The following is a 27,618-nucleotide window of genomic DNA, read 5'->3' as shown; positions in this document are numbered from 1 at the left end:
ATTCCACTTAGGAGACTGAAGGGTGTGCTATTCATAATTATACTGGTCTCAGCCAGTGTAGCTCCATGGTTGAGCATCAACCTATGAACCAGGTTCAATTCCCAGTCAGGGTGCATGCCCTGGTTGTGGACTTAATCCCCAGTGGGCGCGTGCAGGAGGCAGCTAATCAATTATTCTCTTTCATCATTGATATTTCTTTCCCTCTCTCCCTCTCCCTTCCTCTCTGAAATAAATAAAAATATATACTTCTAAAAATAGTAATAACTCTGGGACAATAGACATTAACTGTGACTGTCCCGGCACAACAGGACACATGATCAACTGGTTATTATAATTCTTTTCTTTTAATAAATCTTTATTGTTCAGATTATTACAAATGTTCCTCTCCCCCGCTCCCCTTCAATTGCTGCTCTTCACCTGGTTCCCACACCACCCTCTGCCCTTTCCCCACCTACCATTCTCCTCATCCATAGGTGTACAGTTTTTATTCAGTCTCTTCCCGCTCCCCGCACTCCCCTTTTCCCTGAGAATTGTCAGTCCAGTCCCCTTCCATACCTCTGATTCTATTATATTCACCAGTTAATATAGTTCATCAGATTTTTTAATTCCCTTGGCTTTTAGTTTCACTTGTTGATAGTTACGTATTTATTGTTCATAATTTTTATCTTTATTTTCTTCCTCTTCCTAAAGAACCCCCTTCAATAATTCTGGTTTGGGGTGATGAACTCCTTTAGCTTTTTTTTTATTTGTGAAGCTCTTTATCTGGCCTTCGATTCTGAGTGATAGCTTTGCTAGGTAGAGTATTTTTGGCTGTAGGTTCTTGCTATTCATCACTGGTTATTATAATTCTATTTTTCTTTATTTTGGTAGGATCCCTTTGGTGATTTGGGAATATAAATCTAGAATATATGATTATGTCAAATATATGCACACCAAGAAAAGGTTTCCTATCCCTCCCACTTAGTGCTTTTTAATGTCTTCGTTATAAATCTATAATACATTCTAGAACACAGCACAGCACAAATACGAATCACCATGGCTAGCTTGCCACCCAGAATCATGTGGTTGCCTGGAGAGACATCATTTCCTTGGTCAGACTCTCCCAAGTTTGGTGGAAATTGCTTTCTTTTAATAAAAAAGAGGATGGCAGCCATCGCAATACTAATAGCACCACAGCAGCACTGGCCCCTCCCCAGTAAATAGATATTATAGTAACTCTTCAAAGAAGCTGAGCCAGTGCACATCAGGAGACTCAGTACTCTGCCGGAACTCGTCTTGCTGTGTGTGACGCTGAGCAGGTCCCTGAGACATTCAGTTCCAGAGACTGCAAAGTGAAATAATCTATCAACTTTGACTAGCATTGTAATTTTCTTTAAAACCAGTGATCTCTAAATGTTTTGAAAACTAATTATCCTTGTTTGGTTTTTATTGATATTTAAGATTAACTTTTTCTCTAAGAGGACTCTTCTTACTTCTGATATTCACTCTAGTACACTTTTTCCCTGAGAACATGTCCCTAACCCTTGTATAAATATTTTGTCCACAAACAATCTAATTCCCCTGGTATTCCTCCTCTTTTGGTTTTATTCAGGAGGTACTTAAAGATTTTTTAAAATATGCATGTATCTTGGAGGAACAATAGAAGGGCTCTTTAGAATAGAAGGTGTGCTGTGCTGTGTAGGCAAGTTGTTGGTAAAAAAGTGATGAAGACTGAATAGGAGGCTGCTCAGAAGGATTCCCCTTTCCTCCAACCTATTTTCATCATGTCCTCTTTGTTCTTTTGCTTTTGCTTTTTAATATATTTTTATTTATTTTTATTGATTTCAGAGAAGAAGGAAGGAGAGATAGAAACATCAATGACGAGAGAAAACCATTGATCCACTGCCTCCTGCACACCCCCTACTGGGGATCAAGCCCACAACCTGGGCATGTGCCCTTGACCAGAATCAAACCTGGATGCTTCAGTCCGCAGGCCAACACTCTATCCACTGAGCCAAACAGGCTAGGGCTGCTTTTTCTCTTTAAATAGAATAAAGCAATTAATTGTTTGGATACTTTCCTTCATTAAGTTAGAAATATCACTTTCCAAGGTTTCATCATCATCAGAATGGTCAACAGATTTTCTTCTTATCTGTAATATTTGCCATCAAATAATAATTCTGTAGGGAGTCTCAAACTTTGAAATGAATTTTGTCTTCTATTTTAAAAGCCAGAGTTTGGACATTAACTCCACTTTTAGCAGTAAGTAGCCAGATCACTAGATAAAGCTCATCTGGTATGTTTTAAAATAGGACCCCCCCGCACCCCCCCAAAAAATAAAGATAAAGTTAATTTTTAACTAGCCAGCATATGATTTTTCAATCACCAAATTTGATCTCCTATATGTTTCGGTTAATCTAGCAGCACTTAGAATGATTACTTTTTCTTGCCAGATTGATTTATTTTCCCTCTTAGTCTAGCCATCTTTCAGGTTTAAAGCACTCAGTTTTATTGAGCAAAGGGAGTATGTATCCTAAAAAAAATTCATTGCATCTTGGTTTATGTAAGTCTAGCAGCAGGAGAAGTTTATCACTCCCTAGGGGTGACTGAGCTATTCGGGTCTGGCTGCCTGTTAAACTATTTCCCTTTATTTATGGTCTGTGTAACACGGAGAAGAAAGTTGGCTCCTGTGAGCATTCCCTCAGCCTGGACATTGCCTTGCTTCTGCTAGAAACACTGACGTAAATAGACTGTCACAAACTCAAAGGTCACTTTTCGACTTTGTTCACATTGAGAAACATTTTAGATAATTATCTGTCTTTTGTATCTAAAAAGAATAGGACCAGGGGGAGGGAGTTGTTTCATTTCCTTGCATTTTCTTTGTTAGGCAACATGGGTCTCTCTTGAAATTGTAGAGTTATGTGGCCCATATAAACAGCACGGTGCTTCCAGGCATGGCCCACCTATTTGTTGATATGTTGCTGTTTATGGAAATGTTTTGTTCTTACCTAGATGTCACTTTATAACATGAGAGTCTACGTCAATGCATATGAGGTCAATCTGTATACATAAGGTAACATGTCCTCTTTAATTTATATAACTATTTCAATGGTTGCAGACATTTATTAAGAGACATACTGTGATCACCAAAGGGGTATGTATGGGCTTTGCCTTGAAGGTGCCTAGAGGTTAGCAGGTGGGTAAGGCACCCCTGGGTCTATCAGACTGTCGCAAAGGACTGGATGGAGAAGGAGAGGGTGCTGTGAGAACCCCAGGAATGAAAGCATCTTTTGTTTGGGAAATTCAGGAACAACTTCTAGAAGGGATCATCTGCAGGACAGCTCTCTGCAGGTCCAGATACTTCCCATTTGTCCACATGATCGCTTTAGATTTCGTTACTTTAGCTTCCTCATCTCTTTTTTACAGCCAGCCTATGTATCTAATACTGAATCTCCAACATGGTTATCTCCACAAAACTTCCATTGAAAGGAACGCATGCATTCGGAAATTTAAAAATTCTGCTTAGATGAGAAAGTCTTTTAAGCCTACTCTCTGTAATGATTTTTATATACTTGCTTTCTTCAAACCTTGAGCTACTCCTCCCCCATATGCTCAGACAATATTCCAGGCCCATGCTTCCTGAAAAAAACATAAGCCCCAGAACTCAGCTCCTCCAGCTTCCCCAGCACAGACACACAAGCCCATCTGTGCTGCACCAGCTCCCTCCTCTCCTCCCCAGGCCTGTCTCTCTCCCACCTTACCAGGTGCTTTCTTCCATCCTGTGTCTCCTCTTCCTCATGATTCTTCATCCTCTCTTGAGATTCTTTCCCATTGCTATTACTTTAACTCTACTTCATGCAATTGTAGTCCCTTTCACAACAAAATCTCTTAAAAGAATAATCTACACACAACAATTCTTCCAGACCTTTGGTCACTCACCTCTCGTTCTAATGTGACTCTCTCCTCCCCATCTACAGAATTGCTCTTGCTAATGTAACTTTTGCATTATTAAATTCTGTGTTTCCTTTGCATTGAATCCAGCACACCCTCTCTTTGCTGAAGCCCAGTCTTCCCTTAGCTTCCATGATCCCTACAATCTCCTCCCGATGTCTCTCCGCCTCTCTCAACTGCTCCTTCTCAGTCTCTTTTGCTTGGTTGTTTTTTTCTTGGACCACTGGTCTCTTCACTGTAAATGTGCTTTTCAGAAAACATCATTCACTTCCATCATTTCAGGTGGTTGGTACTTACTATAAAGTGCAATAACAAAAGAAATAAATAATGGGAATTTATAAAAATACACAGTTAAAAAATAGAACAAGTTCTCCCTTTTCTTCTGTTTTATTTAATAATAACTTGTCTCTATTGCATCATATATTTGAAAGGTTCTTTACATTTTTTAAAAGCATCTTTATATAAAAATAAGTGGGTTTCAAGCTGGAAATGACATATGGGGGCTTGTCTGAATGCAGTCCCCTTCATTCTGGAGATGCAGAAGCTGAAATCCGAAGAAATGAAGTACTTTTCCAAGAGTCACAGAACTGCTTTGTGTCTTATTTAGACCTCACACTAACTCCTGCGGGAATATGCATTTATTACTATTTGAGAGATGAGGAAACTGAGGTTCTAAGAGTTTGAGTCTTGCCCAGCGTAGTATCACTTGTAAGTAGCAGAACTAGAGCTAGAACTCAGGTGGCCTAGGTCTGTGGGCACGCACCACACTGCCTCTCTGCATTCCCATTATATTTAAATTCATTCAATTATATTTTAAAACTGAAATTGTCTTTAAAAAGAAAGAGGCAAACACGCAACAATGACAGCAAATACAGCGTGCACTGTTACAGCGTGGCATGGTTGTGGGGAGGAGGAGGCAGGGAGGAGAAGTTTCGCATAGTAAGAGTTCTAAGTGTTATCCATATTTAGACTGAGTTAAGTTGCCTGGTGTTTTTTGGTCGCTTGTTTGTTTAAATGTACATACTGATTACCAGTGAGTTGATATCACAATAATAAATGCTTTTCTCCCTGAATAAGCTTAGGAGTAGGAGCCCTAACATCTTTGGTTATTGGGGTTTTCACATAAATCTCGGTGTGCTCTGACTAGTTTGTTCTATCTGGACTTGGCAGAACGGGTGGGGATGTGGATGAGGCATTTCACCATCATAAGCCTCACTGGATCCATACTAAGTAGGTTGTCCTGGGGGCTGCAGGAAGGGTGGTATCAGCACCACAGGCACGGCTCTCCAGTTCAGTGCCCTCATTGCTGTTCTTTCTGCCTGAACTCACCAGCCTCCTCTTCTGCCCAACTCTGCTCTTCCTTCCAGACTCCTCTGGGGCCTTACCTCTTCCAGGAGGCTCCTCCTGGCACTTATCCTGACCCTGAGCCTTAGGGGCCCTTCCAGATTGTTCCACTAGCACACTGTGCTGACCCCTGGCATGGCACTGCCCCGCACTGATTAATGAGAGCAGAGCCACCTGCCACACCGGGCTGAAACTCCTTCACAAAGTACAGAACTGGGTCTCGTGCGGGTTTGTATCCTTCAGTCTAGCAGAGGGCCTGGCTCATAGCTGGAGTTCACCAAACACTACGACAGGCAGGTAGACCGTCTGACAGGAAAGGACCAAAGGAAGGCCCTTGAGGGTTCATCTAAGTCATACATGTGCATAGTTTTTAAATTGAATTTATAAGGCTGGCTATGAAAACAGCTGATAGGCATACACTTTGAACTCTTTTTGCTGATCCCCCACCCCCCAATATCTCTGAATAGCACATATATGTTTCTTCTTGATTTTTCTATTTTTAAGCATTCTCTTTGATTTTAACTGTAGAAGCTCAAGGCTTAGCTCTCTTTCACTTCCCTATCCCTACTGTTTGATATGCACTTGATATCACCCTATCCCTCCACATGGCACATGCTTTTCCTCAGTAACTTGACTCTGGAATTTTGGTGGGGCCAGAATTCAGGTTTCATATGTAACTATGTAAAATGTTATCAACCAGAAAAACCATGGAGTGTACTTAAATTACATTTCTGCCAGTCATCCCTCTCATTTTCTGGGTGGAAAAAAGGATAAGAGAAGATAAGTAACTTTGGCCAAAATCTTTTCACCGCTAATGCCAGAACCAGGATCAAAAGCCAGTCTTCTATCTCCGGCAAAATGGTTTTCCATGACATCAAGCTGCTTCTCAAAAGAAAAAAAGAAAAATTACTTTTAAAATTTTAAAATCTTAGTGAATTTGAAGAAAAGCCAAACATTTGCATGAGTATATCCAAATATTCTGTTCACTTAACTTTCATTTTACTCAAACTGATCCCTGGTGACAGCTCATATTTCTTATTAACTAGAACAGAAATCAGTGGAGATAAGGACCCACATAAGGAACTTAGAGTTAGCCCTAGCCAGTTTGGCTCATTGGATAGAGTGTCGGCCTGGGGACTGAAGGGTCCAGGTTTGATTCCAGTCAAGGGCATGTACCTTGGTTGCATGCTTAAGGCACATGCAGGAGGCAACCAATGTGTTTCGCTCACATTGGTTTTTCTCTCTTTCTCTTTCTCTTCCATTCTCTCTACACATGAATGGAAAAATATCCTTGATTGAGGATTAAAAAATAAAAGAATTTAGTCTGGTTTTCATTTTGAACATGAAAAATCTGAAGCCCAGAAAGGTTGAACGGCTTTCTCAGTGTCACACAGCGGGTCAGTGGCTACCCTGGGCTGAAACTCAGGTTTCAGCTTTCAGCCGTGACTCTCCCTAGACTGTATGTACCCTCATCCTCTCTGGCACTGTATTGTTTGTCTGTTTAATACAGATGTCCAACCGCATTATCTCTCTACATTAAACTTAATTCATCCTGAAAATGACATTAAGACATGTTAATATATGTCAAAAGCGGAGTATGAAGTATGTTTCTTAAAACCAGGATTCTGTTAGCTAACTCACATTGCTGCACAACTAGAATACTACACGGTGTTAGGAACTAGGGTCCAATGACGTCAGTGGGAAGAGACGTCAGTGAGATATATCAGTGAGATATCAGTGAGATATTCCTAAGTGACATAAAGAATTAAAATAACACAATGGAAGATAGAACAAGCACCGAGAGGACACAGGGAAAGGTCTGGCTGCCACGCCTCTCACTCCAGTCCCACCAAGGCCCCAGAGTTATTTAGTGTCTCTGCATGTTGTGTTGTGTTCTCTCCCCGACCCCCCATGTGATCCCCTTCATTGCCTGGTGACCATGTCATGGCCCTTGCTCATAGCCAGACATTCACAACTACATGTCCCAACCTCTGTGCTACCTCCTGCCCTCAGCCTCCCAGCTGGAGCATCCTCAGGTGGGGCACAGAGGGACCTGAGAGGGTGGGGAGGGAGAGGGGGAGCTAGGGAAGCAAACACTGAGGAAACTTGTTGGAATGGCTTCCAGGACTTTGTCCTTTAAGGAGTATGAACTTCAGGCTGTAAATGGGCAACAGGCGGATTCACACTATTACAGAAACTGGGGAACTAACACCAAGAAGAAAAGGACAAACTGGTTTATGTTTGATTATTTGAACCCCTAATTAATTACAGTCATTCTATAAATTATTTCTAATTACTTTGTAGCTCAATGTCAGTGACATGTAACCTAAATTTGTATCATATCATGAATGAGAGCATTCATGGTCTTGTGCTCAAAGGCTCACTGTGAGAGGAAACCTTCCAGGCTGCTGCACCGGCTCACTGGGGCTGAGTGTAAGACACCACATGGAACATGGGCACAGAGCATAGATGAAGTAAATGCAACATGTACACTTTATTATAGTACATTTATGTATGTGTGTATATGTATATGTGTGCATACACAACACCCATTCTTTTTTAAAGAAAAGATTTCAGTGGTAATTTTTGTTAGAAAGCTCTATCCTTTGGTATTTAGTGTTTTAAGTTTGAGCCTATAGTTTGAGCCTTCACAGCCTATAAATAAGAGAGCATTTCCAGTACAAGAGCTAATAGTATTTTTTCTCCTGCCCCATAGTCTCTGCTTCCCCCTTGCCTCCTGAAGTTCCAGGAGAGCAGTTCCCCGGCTTCTGTATGTCCATGGTGGCACACCACCACTGAGCCATTCTGCAGCTTTGAAATGGCCACCGTGCAGTGCCAGGCAGGCGCTTGCTCACTCACTCACCAGACACTCACCGAACTTCCGTGGTAGACAGAGGCTGTGCCGGAGCTGAAGATGACAGGAAGAATAGGACCCAGTCCCGCCTTCTGAGGTCCACAGCCTAAACTGGATGCCAGCTTACATGGCTGACACCTACTCCCACACCCCCCATAGCACCGACGCGCTGCAGTGCTGTTCACCACTGAAATATTTTCTTTAAAAAAGAAAGGGTGTTGTGATGCACACATATACATGTACACACTTACATCAATGTACTATAATAAAGTGTGTATATATCAATGTACTATAATAAAGTGTACACATTGCATTTACTTCATCTTTGCACTGTGCCCATGTTCCATGTGGTGTCGTACACTCAGCCCCTGTGAACACAAGACCATGAATGCTCTCAGCTGATGAACAACGTGCCAGGCTCTCTGAGTTCTGTGGCTGTGCAATGCACATAGCTTATTTCTCTACAACTCCTCCTCACACCACTGTTGCATTCTGATTAGTGGCTTTGACCCATAGTGACTGTCAAGGAGAGTGTGAGAGTGCTGGCCTGTTAGAAGCAAAGGAAGACTTCATTGCTGGGTGTTAAAAAAAAAAAAAGTTTTATAAGAACGCCATGTGCTTTGCGGAAAACAGCATAAATGAACATCAATAGGCAATGGCTTTAAACAGGTATTACAACCTGAGATGCTGAAGCAACAATTGGAAGAAGGATAGCTGGAAGAAATGATGACTAGTGGCATAATGTGACTGTATTCATTTATTTTTTAAGCCTCACTGAAGATATGTTTTTATTGGTTTTATAGAGAGTGGAAAGGAGAGTGAGAGAGAGAAATATCATGAGAGAGAAACATCAATCGGTTGCCTCCCTTACGCACTGACCAGGGATCAATCCTGCAACCTGGCTATGTATACTGACTGGGAATCAATCCTGTGACCCTTTGGTGTACAGGATGACGCCCCAACCAACTGAGCCACACTGTCCAGGGAAGCACAGTGTGACTTTAGCAGAAACAAAGGAAATGGGAAGCCAGTTGCCAGAGGTTGATGTTGGAAACACCTCTCCACAGGGAGTGTCTGATAACAACCTGCCCAGTACTGGTTCAATTAGTGTTCCTGTTTGCAGAAGAGTGCATTTGCATGGAGTTGTGGTCAGTGCTTCCAAGGATTTCTAGAAGTTGGGTCACATTAAAACCCCCTTTTGCTCTAGTGGTAGGATAGCTTTTTTACCCCTCTTCATTTCCTAACTACACTTAGTACCTCAGAGAATCCTATTGACATGGAAAGCACAAGAGCTTTAAAATTTGCCAAGTAGGTTTTGTGTTTCGGAAAGAACACAGACTTCAGTTTAAGGCTGAAATCATTTAGCTTCAATAATGATGCAAGCACATGGCAGTAGATGTTTCTTGCCAGGGCCACCTTGGAAATTACAAAACCAAAGCCTTTGAACACTGTTTGGTGCAGCTGAGATGGCCCGTACTGCTGGCCGCCTCCTTGGCTACGGGGAGCTGTTGGCCAGGCTTGCATTCATTCTGCTATTGCACGTTACCTTTGAAGGCTCTTTAAAATAGAAAGGGGAAGATGTATTAAAACCTGACAGTTTGCCCCACCCCTGCTGACTCTGAATTTAATGATCAATTGTTTTGTGAGAATGTTTGGAATATTGAATGAGCTGGGGTGAAGTGCCAGCAAACTGTTGCCATACCAGTTATTGGTGGGTTTTAGCATAACTCTTAAATATATATATATTTTTTTATTGATTTCAGAGAGGGAAAGGGAGAGAGAGAGAAACGTCAATGCTGAGAATCACTGATCTGGCACCCTCCTGCACACCCCCAACCAGGGATTGAGCCTGCAACCTGGACATGTGCCCTGACTAGGAATTGAACCATGACCTCTTGGTTCATAAGTCAACACTCAACCACTGCTCCATGCTGGCTGTGCTTATCATGGCTTTTTGACACTCACCTACACACAAAGATAACATTTGGTTTCCCTTAAAGAATCTTTGTAAATATAGCATCTTAACCCATGAAACAAAAAGCCTCTGAATTCTATCTACGTTCCATATTCTCAGATTTTTGAAGTCTTCTTCATTTTTATTCTTATTTGAATAAATGAAGTACTCTTAAGTAAAGTAAGAAATTGCTTTGGATGGATTCTGCAACCTTATAATTTTATTTTGGACAGCCATTCAAACAGTTCTGTCTGGGCTAGAGAACAGGGACAGAAGCCAGGACCACAGACTCAGAGGCTGTGACAGGGGGTTACCCAGCAAGGGGCCTGGCCAGAGATGAGCTGAGGCCTTGGTAGGAATTAGAGTCAAGCCGAGGGGAGGTGCAGGATCAGATTTAAGAACAACCCAAAGCCCAGGGGGCCACGTGTTTCCTCCATCTGTTCAGTGGTTCTGTGCTGACCAGTGTCTCGCCTCCGCTGTGCTTTTGCAAATTATGGGCTGGAAAGCAGAGCTGGGAGAATCCCAGCAGACACCCAGCTGACAGCTTATTGTGGAGATGATTGTATGCAGAAGATCAAACTCTTAGTGTTCTGTCCCCTGCAGCTTCCCACACAGCCTTTAATATATATGTATTAAGCACCTATTAGGTGCAAGGATGTATGTATAACTACTGTGTCAAGTACTACTGTCAGTTAATAATAAAGTAAAATATTCATAAATTGATATTTTACCCTCCTCTTAGCCCAAGTCTGTGAAATCTAAGAAGTTTCATTCATTTTAATGTGACTGGGTGTTATTGTTTGCATAGTACTGCATTTGGTGAAAGGGGTTGCTTCAGTGAGAAAGCTCTTTGTGGGAAGCTATACTAGTAAGCGCAGATAGAGAAATGGCATGGAATGCATATAGGGATGTGTTCCAGAGCATCAATCAGAGGAAGGAGGATGCTTTGGGTTATGGTTTTAAATATTTTACAAAGCACATCACTTGGTAAAAATTATGCATATGCATGTCTAAGAGTGTTCAAGCAGAAAGGATGAGGGTAACATGGAGTTGGGTTGAGTTTGGGGAGGTAGGCAAGAGGGTCCAGCCCAAAGTCAGGACAGAGGGCTGCTGGTGGCCCCGAGGAGCCCTTCTCTGCTGGGGACACCCCCCCCAACCAGAGCATGAGCTCTTGTGGAACAGGCCAGGACAGTCCATTCTGCTTCTCAGCTGTGATGTCAGAATAACCCTAATAAGCATTTATCTGTGCAGTAAGACCTCGATATCACGGATGAATTCAAGTAAGGGCTTATCTGTTAGAGCAAAAAGCCCATTACATAATAAAGTAGGTTTTCCAAATGCACATGTTAAAAAATTGACTATTAGTTTACCTATTTTTACCTATATGGACACACTTGTATAATTAAAATTAAGTATGTATGAAAAGTTTTATTTCTCAGAAAATTTTTATGTATATATTACTGCAATTTTAAATTTATACTGACTAGGTCTAGTTAGTGTGTGCATTCACCAGTCACTGTGAGTAAACAGATGCACATGGCTGGGTGGCTTAGTGCACGTGGAAACATTGACGAACACACACTAAAGCTGCAGCAGAACAACAGAACCAGTTACCATATGCCATGCAGTGTAATCACGTGCTAATCATTCACCGAATGTTATTTACAAGCAGTGACTCCTGGAAGTAAATGTGTAGTCTGCAGCTGCAGATATGTAATATTTATTTATGCCAGAAAAATTACTACAGTGTTTTTCCCAACACGTGGCCTATTGGCTAAAATCTGTCAAAAATAACAGTGAATGAAAAAACAACAACAAAAAAACTCTTAATTTAATTATAAGCAAATCTTGTATAAAAGCATTTTAAAAGTAACAGGGTACTAATTTTCTCTTTTTAAAAAAATATATTTTATTGATTTTTTACAGAGAGGAAGGGAGAGAGATAGAGAGCTAGAAACGTTGATGAGAGAGAAATATCGACCAGCTGCCTCTTGCACACCCCCTACCGGGGATGTGCCCGCAACCAACGTACGTGCCCTTGCCCGGAATCAAACCTGGGACCCTTCAGTCCACAGACCGACGCTCTACCACTGAGCCAAACCGGTTTTGGCTGAATGAGTGTATTCATTTGTCTGCTAATCAATAAAGAAAATCTTGGGCAACTGTAATCAGTAGGATTTCTGTCTGATATTACAGTGACAACTTTTGTTATCAGAAAATTCAAAGCACATCTTGTTAGAATTCGGACACCCTGCAAAAGGTCAAGATAATAACTCCTTCCCTACTGCTTCTCATTCATCCTTTAATACATGAGTCAGTTAGTTTTCATGCAATTGACTCCAAGCAGCAGAACACCCAACTAACTAGCTTAAAGTATAAGGACATTTGTTATTTGCTTATGTGGAAGATCAGAGTCAGTGACTCCGGCTGGTTCAGCCGCTCAACAATGCCATCAGGCAGGCAGGCTCTTCTGCCACCGTCTTTCATTGCCACACGGTTGCCAGATGGAAGCTACAGCTTTTCCAGGAACCTCCTGACAGACTTTCTCTTACATCTGAGATCACATGCCTTACCCTGGGCCAATCACTGGCAAAGGGGAATGAGATTTCTGTACTTAATTCCAGCCAATCGTGATTCAGCTGACTTCCGCTAGAAAGAAGAAAGAGGGTGGGTGTTAGGTCGGTAACTAAGAATGTCTGCTGAGCCCCACCTAGTCTCCGCTGGAAAATGGGAATCAGCTGTGCTGTCCAGTCATAGCTCCAGGCCTAACTGTTCTTTCAGGATTGTATTCTGGCAATTTACATCATTTTACTGATGGTTCTTAAAAATTATGAGCTTGAGGAGGAGCCTAAAATATATGGGCCTTGCCCAGAATTACAGGGCTTTAGTGAGTCATGTCCCTTCCCTGCTCTAGCTTCGGGTTGCTGTACTCTGGAACATTTTTTATGAGTTAAAATTCACAAGGTCCATGTTTTTCCCATTTTAATTCATATGAAAGAGTATAACAATTCTTAGGATTGCAGCATAGTTACATAATTGTGTCAGGTATGAGAAACACATCCAAGGTCTCAGCACGTGCACCAGCCGCATCAGAAGATGTAAGGTTCACAATATTTTGTGGTCTGTGGAAAATTTTGGTCCATTTAAGTGAATAAATACAGAAGTGTCTATTTCAGTAATTGGAATGACTTTATTTGAGCTCTTTCTGGGTGAAACGAACCCTCAGAGGAAATGCATCCCAAGTCCTCCACACACACTTCAGAGCACTCGGAATTTTGTCAGCTTTCTTACCCGGGTTCTATACACACGTCTGTCCCCAGGAAACACGCTTCCTCACACGCTAGGCCTGCCCTGCTTCAGTTTCTGGGGACGGTCCTGGTTAGACTGTCTAAGATTTCCTGCCTCGTAACTTTCATGAATCATTGTCACTTCATGTAAGAGATGCCCTAAAATGGCTTTGAAAACCCCTCAGCAGATGTGCCCCTCCCACCCACCTAGAGGAATAGATTCCTGTGAGAATCCCTGGATTTTATGGTATGTGTTTCTCTGGAATAAATCAGTTTGGGCTGATGATTGTTTTTGTTAAGAATTTGTCAATTTTGAAACATCTCTAGACTCCCATTTGGGGTTGGTGTGGGACTGCCTTGCTGGCAATGCCATCTCGCAGCAGATGGCCTGGCAAGGGACATAGGTGACAAAGAACACACCAGTTCCTTTCTGCCCAGGAATTTCATAGCCAATTTCCTGCCCATTGTAGGTGTCTTTGCAACTGCAAGAGCATGATTTTTGAGGTAAGTGAGTTGGGGCAATTTGAGAGGCTTTTTCTTTTGCCTTGTGCCAACATTTTTAGTAATGGTTCTTAAAAGACTATTTTCTTACAGCAGAATTACTGCATTGTATGAAATCTCTAAAAGAGATAACTATTTTTTTTTTTTTATGAAAATAAAGATACAAGACACAGAAATTTGCTTTCTATATCTCTTGTGACATTTTTTCACTTGATTTTTAAACAATGTACCTGAACACACACACACACACCAAAATGAGGCATGGTATTCAGAACCAGTTATTCCAATAATTCTATCACTGCTCAGACTGTTTTTGAACTTTATCTCTTAGAATTGGCCTGTAGGGCTCAGTAGCCTGATAACCTGAACTGGACATGTATGTCTTCTTCTTTCCCAGGTTAAGAAAGTTACAGCCATTATTTCTTCAAATAGGTTCTTGATCACTTGCTCTTTTGCTTTTCTTTCTGGTACCCCTATGATGCAGATATTGTAATACTTGATATCCCAGAGGTCCTTTAGACTATGCTTTATTTTGAAAATTTTTCTTTTTTTCCTGCTGTGATTGTGTGTTGTTGTTTTTTTTTTTACTATCTTGTCTTCCAAATCTCTGATTTGATCCTCTGCTTCATCTAACCTGATGTTTATTCCTTTTTGAGTATTCTTAATTTCTGGGGGGGTTTTTTATGGCTCTTCTGTCCTATTTTATGCTTGCTGTCTCTTTGTTTAAATTTTCACTAGTTCCACCAAAACCGGTTTAGCTCAGTGGATAGAGTGTCGGCCAGTGGACTGAGAGGTCCCAGGTTCAATTCCAGTCAAGGGTATGTACCTTGGTTGCGGGTACATCCCCAGTAAGAGGTGTGCAAGAGGCAGCTGATCGATGTCTCTCTCTCATCAATATTTCTGACTCTATCCCTCTCCCTTCCTTTCTGTAAAAAAATCAATAAAATATTTTAAATTTTTTTTCACTAGTTCCTTGAACATCTTTATAACCATTGTTTTAAACTCTATATCAGATAGATTGCTTCCCTCCATTTTACTTAGTTCTTTTTCTGGGGTTTTCTTGTGTTCTTTCACTTGGAGCATGTTTCTTTGTCTCCCCATGTTGACTGCGTCTCTGTATTTGTTTCTGTGTATTAGGAAAATCTTCAGTCCTGCAGTCTTGGTATGGTGGCCGTATGTGATAAAAGTCTTATGGGGCTCAGTAGCACAGTCTCCCTGATCACCAGAACTAAGTGCTTCAGGAATGTCCAGCATGTGGGTTATGTGAGCCCTCGTGTTGTACTTGAGTCTTAATTGCTGTTAATTCATTTGGGGTGGGGTTCTCTAGCTGGCTATTAGGATCACCCCCCACCTCGGTGTGTGAGCTGCTGTGGGGCAGCTGACCCCACAAAGGGAATTTGCTTCAACAGGGCCTTGTGCCTGCTGAGATCTTTCTTTGGATGTGGTGCTTGTGGAGCTACTCAGACACTCAATAACTACTATTATACTATATATAAAATGTGATTGGTTAGTGCTGGTCTAGAATTCTTATAGTCAGTGTACATGTTTTAATTTACTACTGATCTCTTACATTACCTCTGGACAAGTTGGAAAGTGGTGGCAAGTTTTGAGGAAAGTATTTTAAATGTTTATTTGTTCTATAAATGTTACTAACTACCCTGCATAGTTCAATTTTTTTTTAATTATGTTCACCCATTTTTAGAGCATGATTATGTGTGTGGAATTCTTATCAATTGTCATGTCCTGACTGGTAAATTTTCTTAAAGTATGCTGAGGTTACGGCAAAAATTCTGTTAACGCTGCCAAAGCTTTTGGCAGAAAGGTCCAGTTAATTGAAATCACTTTACAATGTCATAACATTTTAAATGAACTCATCTGGATATAAGACAATGGAAGTTACGTTGAATTCATCCTTTATAGCCATTTTATTTGCGAAGACCTTAAATTACCTACATGCCTTCATTAATCTTAATGTCCAGAATGAGAGTCCATGTCCTAACAATGATTGGGTCAGCCTGTAAAGACTGCTCTGGCATCATATTATACTTCAGGTCCATTTGCAACCTCTCCTGCCACACTGTAAGCAGTTTGAGGGCAGACCAATCCTCCTGGCTTTTATAGACACCATGGTCCTTTGCATGATGTCCTGCCAGTACATTTTTCTGTGAAGTCTTATTTGAACAAATAAATGGACATCTGATCAGTTCTGCCCTGAAAATCATTGCATTTGGGAACAGGCAAGTAGGGTACATGAAATGTAACTGCTTCAAGTTCATTTTATTGTGGAGTAATATCTACTGAACTGCCCACCGGGATTGGAATTCCTGTGTGGTTATCAGTCCTTTCGGTAAATCTGTGCTGAATGAAAGTAGTGGCTAAGGAGCCATAGGCTCTCACAGCGGAAGGCTTAGTGCTACATACTCTGTTTGAATTTTAGGAATAGTAAATCCAATTTTAAAATTGAGATGAATTAGGAAAAGTACAAAATGCCATAATAAAATTAGAGTGGGTCCAGAAAATAAATAAGCTATTGTTAGTGTCTGTGTATACAGCATATGTCACTGAAGCACAATAGATGACATTTCTTGGGTATTTTCTATTTATTTTATAGAAAATGACATTTTCCTGAGAATGAGATTTCTTTGAAAATTAAATAGGTTAATGTATATCTGTTGTGACTCAGCAGAAAAAGGTAGGCAGTGGTCCTTCTAAACCTCTGGGAGAGAGGCAGTCTGGTGAGACCCATTTTCCCTGCTTCTGGTAGATCTTGTTCCTTATGTAAATGTTTTTCTTAAAAAAAAAAAATTTTCAATTCGTCTCCTTCCTGACATAATGGAGGTTAAATCTGATGAGATTTTTGCCAGATCCTAACAGTATCTTTTGTGCCCTATGGCCTTAGGTCAGTGGTTGGCAAACTCATTAGTCAGCAGAGCCAGTCAGTACAACGATTGAAATTTCTTTTGAGAGTCAAATTTTTTAAACTTAAACTTCTAACGCCACTTCTTCAAAATAGACTCGCCCAGGCCGTGGTATTTTGTGGAAGAGCCACACTCAAGGGGCCAAAGAACCGCATGTGGCTCGCCCGAGCCGCAGTGCCAACCACTGTCTTAGGTTATGTGATACCTTAAGGTCTTGGGGGGAAACAAATTCTTCTATCTGCCTGTAGTTTTGGTGTTAGTCTGGTATAGAGATAAGATCTCGATTCTTCATTTTTAGATAACCATCGACAGAGACAGCGGTGAAGACGTGAGTTCTCCCAAACACGGGAAGGAGGACCCTGACAACATGCCCCACGTGGGCGGCAATACTTGGGCTGGCGGAACAGGTTGGTAGCACTGGCATTCCCTTGGGTCCGGTTTCCTGAGACTGCGCAAGCCCACGTAGACAGTGCAGCCCCCCCTATGGAGGCTGGGGGACCAGCGCCTCTTCTGCCTCCCATTCGTCAGTGGGATTGTGTCGTTGCCCTGTGTCCCTACACGGCATCAAAAGATGGAAAAACCCTGCCATTTGGAGTCCCAGACTCTGCCACCCTATGACCTGAGACCATTTGGACCCGGAGCTGCTTCGTCAGTGAAAGGGGGGGAAATATTAACTGCCTCACAAGGTTGTGGTGAGAATTAAATGAGATTATGATTGTAAAGCACTGAGCCCAGGGCCTGGCGTGAAGAATGTACTCATTAAAAGTGTTAATCTCTTCTTTTAAATTCCCTGCCCTTGGGATCATGCCAGAAATCTATAGTAAATCCTGTCTTGACTAACTGACTTGGAAAAGAAATGGTGCTTCTCTTCCACGTCTCAGAAGTGAGTACGAGGATGCAGGGTTTTGAGATAAGAGAGTCGGTTGCCGTTTGAACCGATGGCCGGGGTCCATTCCTTCCTCTTGGCTGCCTGAGGAGAGCATTGTTCCCATGGCTGCTGTCTTCCTCTTTCTCCCCAGACAGCTGGAGCAGACACATCTGCTGGGCCCCGGGAATCCAGCCAGACTATGTGCGCACTGCCTGATCTTATCTCAGCCTAAGCAGTGCTGGCAAGGGCTGCGAACTTGGCCTTTCCTTAAGATGGTCTGTGCCTCTTGGCCTTGACAGCCTCAGGAGGAAATGCTTTCTGTGCTGGGACAATGTGCTATCAAGTAGGCCTTGCTGCCTGCTCTGTTTATTCATCAAGCATCAGCTCTAAAGAAAGGATATTTTTAGAAATGCCCTCTGATCTGGAAATTAGTTCAGGTTCAAACCTGCCATATTGAATCCATATGGAATGCACTGTGGAACGAGCTAGCCAGATGTAGGTTTCCCAGCAGCTGGAAGTGGAGGCGCTTGTTATTCAACTTGAATCTACTACCTCACATATTTGTCTGGTTTGGAGAGCCTGCTTTTGCTTCTCACAGTCTTTCTTTTTCAATTTTCAAGGCTCCTTTGCTCCAGATTCTTTTTCTCTCTCTTTTCCTTGGAGTTCTCAAATATTGAACTTCCCTCTGATCCATCAAGGCATTTGATTCCTTTTTTGTCATCAAAGCCCCTCCCTGGCTCATTCTTTACTTCTCTCTGAACTGACTTAGGATATTCACTGTTAGCTTCAAGATGATGTGAAGTCTAGAACCTCCCCAAAGCTTTTCTTATTTAATTAGTACAAATCAAAGGTTCCTAGAAGTGGGATTATGAAGAACTCTCTCCTCGTGCCCTCTCCACCAGTATGACTTTCCCGAAGGACCATGTGACTCATGCTGGCCATCACTCACCCCTTCTCCAGACAGTTGTGGGTTCTTTTTTCAAAAAATGATGTTATCTCAGTGCCTAGGAAGTTTTCAACCCTGATTCATGACCCACCCATTCCTAAGGAGCACCTCCTGTGCAAAAGGAGTCGGGTCACATAAACGCTTTTCCTCCTCCGTAGCTCATTGTCATTGTCCAGGACCTGGTCCCCTCCGCCTATAGCTCTCCAAACTTGAGAGCCAGGAATTACACACATCCAAGAAGGAATTTTCCACCACCAATATCTAAAGAAGGATGAAATAAGATGTGCTCGACCCAGAGGGTAAAATTGCTATAATTAATGGGCTGTTCTCATGGTATTTCCCAGAAGGAAATGACCTACCTGGACTTTGATAAGAAAAGCAGTACATGTTGAATTCTTGCTTTTGACTTATTACACCAACCAAGGATCCAATGGAGAAAATAAAAATGTGACATAATTTCACCAAAGCCTAAAGGCTTTCAAATTTTCCATTTATGAACTTAGAATTGACTCATTTGTGTGACTGGAAGTTACCTAAATGTAATAGTGAGACCAGTTGTTTATTATATAGTCTTATTTTGTGCCAAATACAGTTCCAAGCATTTTAGCCTGCTGGCAGTCCCATGAAGTGAAGGATATTAGCAACCCCATTTTACAGATGAGGATTCTGAGACACAGAGAAGGACTGTCCCTCAAGGACACCTCACCAGTGCATTGGAGCTAGGATTCAAACTCAGGCAGTCTGCCGAGACCGGTTTGGCTCAATGGATAGAGCGTCGGCTTAGGGACTGAAGGGTCCCGGGTTCGATTCCGGTCAAGGGCATGTACCTTGGTTGCGGGCATATCCCCAGTAGGGGGTATGCAAGAGGCAGCTGATCGATGACTCTCTCTCATCGATATTTCTAACTCTCTATGTCTCTCCCTTCTTCTCTGTACAAAATCAATAAAATATATTAAAAAAAAAAACCCTCAGGCAGTCTGGCTTAACTGTACAGTACAATACTATGTAATACTAATAAACTGTATTATATGATGCTGTCCCTCCAATATTGGATTCTCTTCTGAGTTCCCACATGATATGTGAATGAACAAAAGAAAACGATTACTAGTTTTTTAATAATTGTCAAACTAGGGTAATAAACTGGTAGCCTAGAGACCAAATCTTGGTCAATATATGTATTCTTTAGGTCTATGTAGTTTTTAAACATTTTATTTTATTTTATTTTTAATATTTTATTGATTTTTCACAGAGAGGAAGAGAGAGGGATAGAGAGTTAGAAACATCGATGAGAGAGAATCATCGATCAGCTGCCTCTTGCACATCCCCTACTGGGGATGTGCCGGCAACCCAGGTACATGCCCTTGACCGGAATCGAACCCAGGACCTTTCAGTCCACAGGCCGACGCTCTATCCACTGAGCCAAACAGATCCCGGCAGGTCTATCTAGTTTTTAAAAATAATTTGAATTTATTTAGATAAGGCAAGTCCTCCAGTTAGCTAAAGTTCTCACCCTTCTTATATTATCTACCTAGTCTTTTAGGCATTTAATTTATATTTACATTGTAAACAGTATGGGCAGCATTACCTAATACACGTTTACAAGCTTGTAAGCTGGGTTTGTATTGTAAACTGTTCTAAAGCTGATAGTGTTTATCTGTTGTGTAGTACTCTAGGCTAGAACTCAAAGTTGGTAAATGATTAGTTTCTAATCTTGGCTAAGCCACTTAACCTCTCTGTGCATCATTTTTATCACTTGCTAAACATATGAAATGGTATCTATATCCTAGTTGTCTTTTTCTTATTTTAAGGAAAACTAACATGAGGGAAAGAAAGTTAAGTTGTTCATTTAATTAATATATACTAAGAATTTTTTATATTCAAATCACTCTTGTATGTGCAGATTTACAAAGATATATAAACTATGACAATCCATCGTATAGTTGGTGAAAAAGAGTTAACAGATAGTGAGTACCCAGGAGCATTGGTCCTTGTGAGGCGGAGTCACAGATGGCATGTCCTGGAATTGGACTGGGCCTTGAAATGTGGGTGAGATCTGCCTGGCTGGAGAAACGGAGAAGCATTCGGAACAGGGGTGGGGGCATCCTTTCTTTCCAAAAGAAGGTCATTTGAGTATTGAATTATGAGATGAGTGCAGTTAATATGCTTCAAGGGACTGCCTTGAATCATGGCCTGACTTGTTTGGTGTCCTGGATCAGAGAAACAACCTGAGCTTCCCGGGCTTCCTTCCAGGGGGAAGAGACACTGCAGGTCTGGGAGGCAAAGGAGGTCCTTACCGGCTGGACGCAGGCCACACGGTGTACCAGGTCTCTGAGGCTGAGAAGGACGCGGTTCCCGAGGAGGTGAAGAGAGCTGCGAGAGAGATGGGCCAGAAAGCGTTTCGGCAGAGGTGAGTGGTCCCATTCCTCCAGGGCAGCGCTGGCCGCTTTGGTGAAATGTCATACTGGACCCTGAACCGACCCAGATGTGTGTGGATCTCCGCCTCATGTGGCGACTTGAACCACAAACAAATCCACAGACTCCCCCTCCCTAATGGACACAGCCACGTGAGCATAACTTCCCGTTCTTTCTACTCGGGCTCTTAAATGTATTGACTACCTATGACTGTGTAGAAGATGGAACGGAGCACATTAGGAAGTAAAACAAAAGATATTTTTCTTAAGAGAAATTAAAGTTCAAATCACTCCATCCACATCTGTTCTAGGCCACACAGGGTATTCAAAGGATTCTATGCAGTGGTCCCTTCTGCTCTCAGGAATCTTGGAGATGTGCCAGTATGTGGAGCAGGACAATCACACACATCCAACACTCACTCACTCAGACTCACTCATGTGAGTGTGTAGCCACAAGGTAGGAGACTCTGCCCTCAGTGGGCTGTTGGGAGCTCAGCCAGGATTGGGACAATCCAGGAAGGGAAAGCCAAACATGCAGAGGCACCCATGGGGAGAGCATGGTGTCCGCTCCGGGTTAAAGGCACCAGCTGGGGGTCAGGGAGTGAAGTTGAACGGGAGGCCCTGTTGGTGGAGGCCTTGAAATCAGGGCTGCAGAACCTGTGGCTTTCAGATGATCTGGAACCATCTGGGCCATTGGATCAGAACCATCTAAAACAATGAGAAGCCTCGTGATGCTCTTCAGCTAAAAGAGGAGCAGCAGTGTCTTCCTTAGGACTGAAGGAGAGGATCCGTGGTGGCTTGGAAGGCAGATTCAGGTTGTTGCACCCAATGAAAGGGGCTGAGGGCAGTTCAGAAAAAAAAAAGAGCATGCTCAAATGTATGTCCTCTATAAAGTTCCTAGAGTAGAACATCTGTTATTGTATCACATGCGGTGCTTACACATCCTGCAAGTAAACAGAGCAAACAATGGGAATAAACATGCAGGTTCCTCCCTCATGTTCCACACCCTCAGGAAAGCCTGCAAGCCTTTAGGAGCCTGTGTACTGGTGGTTAAGGCAAAAGTGTTGGCTTTCCTGGTGACCTTGAACAGTTATCTCTCCTCTTCTGGAGATAGGTGGCTTCCTCCCCCTGCTTCCCAGGGAGGTTCTGAGGACAGATAACTCTCTTAGGAATGCAAGCAGTTTAAGCTTCTCAAAACAAACAAAAAGTGGGAGGAATACTGTAAGGAAAGGTCTTGTTAGAATTAAGATATTATTCTACATTTCATATAAATGATATTCATTTAGGAAGGAACCAAACCATTAGATATACAACATTCTCCCATCCCCTCCCCAAATGAGTTTCTATTGTTGCCAAGCTCAAGACCTCACAAGTAAATATTCAGTCTCAATCCTATAAAATAAAGAGGTAATATGCAAATTGACCATCACTATAACACACAAGATGGCTGCCCCCCATGTGGTCAACTATGGGCACCACAAGATGGCCAGCAGTGGAGGGAAGTTGGGAGGGACCAGGCCTGCAGGGGAAAGTAGTTGGGAAGGACAAGGCCTGCAGGGGAGAGCAATTAGGGGTGACCAGGCTGGCAGGGGAAGGCAGTTGGGGGGGAGGGGACCAGGCCAGCAGGGGAGGGCAGTTAGGGGCAATAGGCCTGCAGGGGAGGACAGTTATGGTGACCAGGCTGGCAGGGGAGGGCACTTAGGGGTGATCAGGCCAACAGGGGAGGGCAGTTAAGGGCAATAGGCCTGCAAGGCAGTTGGGGGGGGACCAGGCCCACAGGGGAGGGCAGTTACAGGTGACCAGGCCAGCAGGGGAAGGCAGCTACGGGAGACCAGAACAGCCGGGGAAAACAGTTAAGGGCAATCTGGCTGGCAGGGGAGGGAAGTTAGGGGCGACCAGGCTGGCAAGGGAGGGAAGTTAGGGGTGACTGGGCCAGCAGGGGAGAGCAGTTGGGGGCAACCATGCCAGCAGGGAAGGGCAGTTACAGGTAACCAGACCAGCAGGAGAGGGCAGTTTTGAGAGACCAGACCAGCAGAAGAGAGCAGTTAAGGGCAATTGGGCTGGCAGGGAGGGCAGTTAGGGGCAACCAGATTGGCAAGGGAGGGAAGTTACAGGTGACCGGGCCAGCAGAGGAGCAGTTAGGTGTTGATCAGGCTGGCAGGGGAGTGGTTAGGGGGTGATCAGACTGGCAGGCAGAAGCAGTTTGGGGCAATCAGGCAGGCAGGCTGGCGAGCGGTTGGGAGCCAGCAGTCCTGGATTGTGAGAGGGATGTCAGACATCCCTCAAGGGGTCCCAAATTGGAGAGGGTGCAGGCTAGGCTGAAGGACACCCTCCTGCCCCTGTGCACAAATTTCATGTACCAGGCCTTTAGTTTTTGAATAAGTGCACAGATGGATAGATGCTCTGGCACATGAGTAGTTCATGGAGAGGCAGAAAGGCCTTTAAGTAGTGCTTGGGCACAAGTATTCAGCCTGTTCCGATTCCTATGATAGGGTTAAGGAACATGATTCTATGAGGGCCATTGCCCCACAGGTGAAAGAGATCAAGAAGCATCGGTGATGACAGCACAACTAAATTTAGAGGATGTAAGAGACAAAGTGGGAAAGGAGTGAGAAAACCATCCACCTTTATGCAGTGCTGTGGAGAAGTCTCTAAGCCCAAGCGAAAGAGAACGGCATGAAGTGGTTGAGAGACAGGAGGTGGGAAAGGGTATGAGATAGAGAGGAAGAAGTAGAAACACATGGAGACCTTGAGAAAGGGCATAGCAAAATACAAAGGGGAAAAAATGTTGCTTTCTACTTTTACATAGTAAATTCTCCCATTTGATGAGTATTCAAGTTAGTACTGCTAAAGATTTTTCTTTAACTTTTTACTATGGAACTTTTCAAACATAAATGAAAGTAGAGTGCAACATATGGAGTGAGGCAAAAGTAGGTTCATGTATAATGAACCCTATGGACCAACTTCAAGAAGAAAAATCTGGCTTTACTTTCAGTGCCCACCCCTGGATTATTTGGAAGCCAATCTAAGGTATCCTATCTTTTCATCATAAATACTTAAGAGTGTATCTCTGAAAGTTAAGGATTCTAACACACACACACACACACACACACACACACCACAATATTATTATGTCTATAAAAAAATAATTCTTCACTGTCATTAAATAGTCATTTTTAAAGTTATTTTGCAGCTGTAGGCATATGCAGAATGAGGTCAGGGCCTCATTTATGCTTTTGTCCCTTTTCTCCACAGTTCTTATCACTCTTTCCCAATATATCATCAGTTGTGTGAATAGTTGCCTCTCTACTAACTAAGTGCCTGAAGGCAGAGTGCTTTGCTCTATAATATCCTTAGAGCTACACCCAGAACCTGATGCACAGCAAATAGTCATATTTGTAGAATGAATAATGTGCACCTGCATAGAGGCAATGGTATCCCCTTTAATACTCAACTCAGACTCTGGCTAAAATCAGACAGACAGAGCTATCCATCAGCCTAGAGGCCCACAATATTGCCTAATAAACTGATGGGTTCCTGACATATATACACAGCATTGAGTTAGCACTCATTTGCATCTGGATTTCATCTAGATACCTGTTTCTACATATCAAAATTTATTAACTCAGGAACAGATAACAGAAGTCAAGAAGCATAAAACATGCATGAAGCACACAGAAATATTAACCAACAAAACATGGATGAAATAGATAGTAAGGTACTTTTACATGCTTAGAAAAATGTTTAAGGTGGAAATTGTACCAACTACCATTTGCAAAACTAATCAGGCTTACACAGGGAGGTTAGCTTATGGATCTCGGCTTATGTTTGCTTTTCTCATAATTGATCCAAAATTATAGTATTTAAGTCTGACCTACATGAAAAAGTAAAATGAAAACTTAAATTCCCAGACTCTTACATAACAATAAGTATACCCTGTAAGAATATGCTGTGCCAACAGAGTGCAGTTAGTCCACACGGATTACTAGGATGGGAAGCAGCTGTGCCCTGCAGTTTTGGTCAGGGGTAAAGAGGCAGAAAGATTATTTTCAGCTAGTTTTGTGGGCTTGAGAGTATTAGCTCTGGGCAGATTGTCTGATCCAGAGTCTAAAATTAACTATTTCCTTTCTCCATCCCTTGCTTCAGTCTTCATCTTTCAGAATTTATCACTTTTGAACACCTTGTAGATGATCTTTCTGAAAGCTTACAAAGTCTGGAGTATGATTTCCAGATTTCTTCACAATTAAAACAGCATGAGGTGTGTTTTGGTTGCAAAGTAGCTGTGCCAGAAGTAGCACTATAACGAGCTAATTCCAATCTCTCTACTAAGACCAACTTCCTGGCTCCTTCCTTGGTGTGTGTGTGTGTGTGTGTGTGTGTGTGTGTGTGTGTGAATGTGTGTGTGAAGTGAGTATTGTGTAAAATGAGTGTGTGTGTGTATGAGTGTCTGTAAGTGTGAGTTTGTGTGTATGTGTATATTTTCTCCCTGCTAAACATAAGCTATGGCTACAATTTTTTTTTCTAATCTTTCTTCTTTGAAAAAGCATATTGGCCTCCTAAGTATGAAGAGGTAGATAGCATATCCTGTAATATTCATTTTGCCCAGCTTTTCTCCACCTTGATACTTGAAACATAACATCCAATGAAAATGTATAGAGAGGTTTAAAAGATTGCCAAAGCTAAACATGAGAAGTGTTAACAGGGGTCTTCAAACTACGGCCCGCGGGCCACATGCGGCCCGCAGAGGAGTCTGATCCGGCCCGCCAGGTTTTTTGGGCAGTGAGCGCAGCCGAGGTGTTACAGTAGGAATTAGTAGTTCATATAGTCCGGCCCTCCAGCTCTCTGAGGGACCGTGATCTGGCCCCCAATTTAAAAAGTTTGAGGACCCCTGTGTTAGGAGGTCAAGTCCTATACACATATTTGTTTTTGTTCTTCAGAAAAGAGAGTAAATTTAGAAGGGCACCTTGGCATGTCACCTCAGGAAACAAGCATTCAGATATTATTTAACTTTCATGTATTTCTCTTTTGATAGTGTTTTTCAAAGTGTTATGTAACAGCATTTATTGAGTGCCACGGTGTGCCATGTATTGTGTTCGGTACTGCAGACTCAGAAAAAAAAATAGGACATATTTCTCCTCCCAGAGGAATAGAAGAGAATATCAGTGTATCATAAATAGTAAACATATTTTTTATTAAATTTTTGGTTCCATTAAAACACAAACATATGTGCATTTGTGTATCCTGTATTTCAGTGTATTAAAGCTTATTTCTTATTGTAGAAAATAAAGTTTAAAAACATCATGACAGATGAAAACAAATATAGCTATTAAAGGCAATACAGTGTATAGATTCTATAGCAGATATTTGTGGAAGACAGTGAAGGGGTATGATCAGGTTACTGGAGAGGTCATGCAAGATTCCTTAGGGGGGGCCTTCCAGCTGGGTCTTGAAACCTGAGTTGGCAATAACTAACCAGCTGGGTGTTAGGGCAGGGATTGCAAATCTTCCCTGTGGCAGTCTAGGCCTAACTTTATGTGATTCTGGTAAGCACTCAGTCCTGTGATAAATTGATTCTCCCAGTGCTTGGCCTGCCAGGAAGCAACAGAGACCATCCATTCTCACTGCAGCCCAAGGTGAGAAAAACATACTTTAGGTAACAGCTTCAGCTACACACCTGGGACCCATACCTCCAACTTTGCACACATGTGCACACACTAATGCAACCACATGCAGCAGTTTAAAAGACCATGCTGTGTCCTAGTGTCCGCACCGTTACATTTATAGAAACTTCCAAGAGTGTGTAATCAATTTAGTGTATTATGAATATGATGCTATAAAACCCAAGAAAAGCGCTCTCAGTGAATGAACTTTTGTGTGTGATTAATTTAAGATGCTGCATTTTTAATAATTCGGAGTCTTATTTTTATTTTGGTCATTTCAGTTTATTTTGAATACCTATTATATGCTAGGTAACGTGCTAGCCACTGTATATAGAAAGAAGAGAAAGACCCAGCCATTACCTAAAGAAGCATAGAGGCTGGTGGGGAGACAGGACAGGTAGTAAGTGCTCTGAGAGTGACGGCGTGAAGGAACAAGGGAAGACAGACCGGGAATTGGAATGGGCTCCCAGAGGAGCTGATCATCGATTTGAGCCTTGAGGAGTCTGTGGGCGTTAGTGGGCAGAGAGGCAGGGACAGGTTCTCAGGTGACTGACCTGTGTGGGAGCTCCGGGCACAGGCATGTGATGTTCGGGGAACCCCTTGTGCATCGCAGGCCACAGCAAAGGCAAATGATGAACAATGGTAAAAAAGGAGCACTGTACTGGGAGGGAAGAATTTCAAAGCCACAGTATTAAAATATGATTATCCTATTACAAGTACATTAGTAATTTCAGAAAACTCTTGTATTTTCCATAGCAGCACATTAATTGCATTCTTTGGGCCTGACCTATTAACTTAGTCAACCAAGTATACATCCTTGGTCTTATAAAGCAACTAGGAGCCTCCACATAATCTGACTGGCTGCCAGCATCGGGCACGTCTTTGGGATATAGCAACGGTGTGAGAGCCAATTGTGCACATTTCTTTCTAACTCAGTGTTGGTGA

General features: G+C 42.4%; 1 protein-coding gene across 1 annotated transcript in view; it reads left to right on the top strand.

The window, feature by feature from the left end:
• The window catches only part of VWA8 (von Willebrand factor A domain containing 8), a 333,534-nt gene that overhangs the window by 266,547 nt on the left and 39,369 nt on the right, over positions 1 to 27,618 (top strand). The window contains exons 38-39 of the mRNA XM_084876526.1: positions 17,087 to 17,195; positions 20,853 to 21,009. Coding sequence (XP_084732652.1) covers positions 17,087 to 17,195; positions 20,853 to 21,009 — 266 coding nt within the window. The remainder of the gene's footprint in view (positions 1 to 17,086; positions 17,196 to 20,852; positions 21,010 to 27,618) is intronic.

The sequence above is a fragment of the Pipistrellus hanaki genome (genome assembly GCF_964339955.1).
Source record: "Pipistrellus hanaki genome assembly, chromosome: 3".
Taxonomy (NCBI): Eukaryota; Metazoa; Chordata; class Mammalia; order Chiroptera; family Vespertilionidae; genus Pipistrellus; species Pipistrellus hanaki.
The sequence above is the reverse complement of the archived record's forward strand: the minus strand, read 5'-3'. Positions and strand labels throughout refer to the sequence as shown.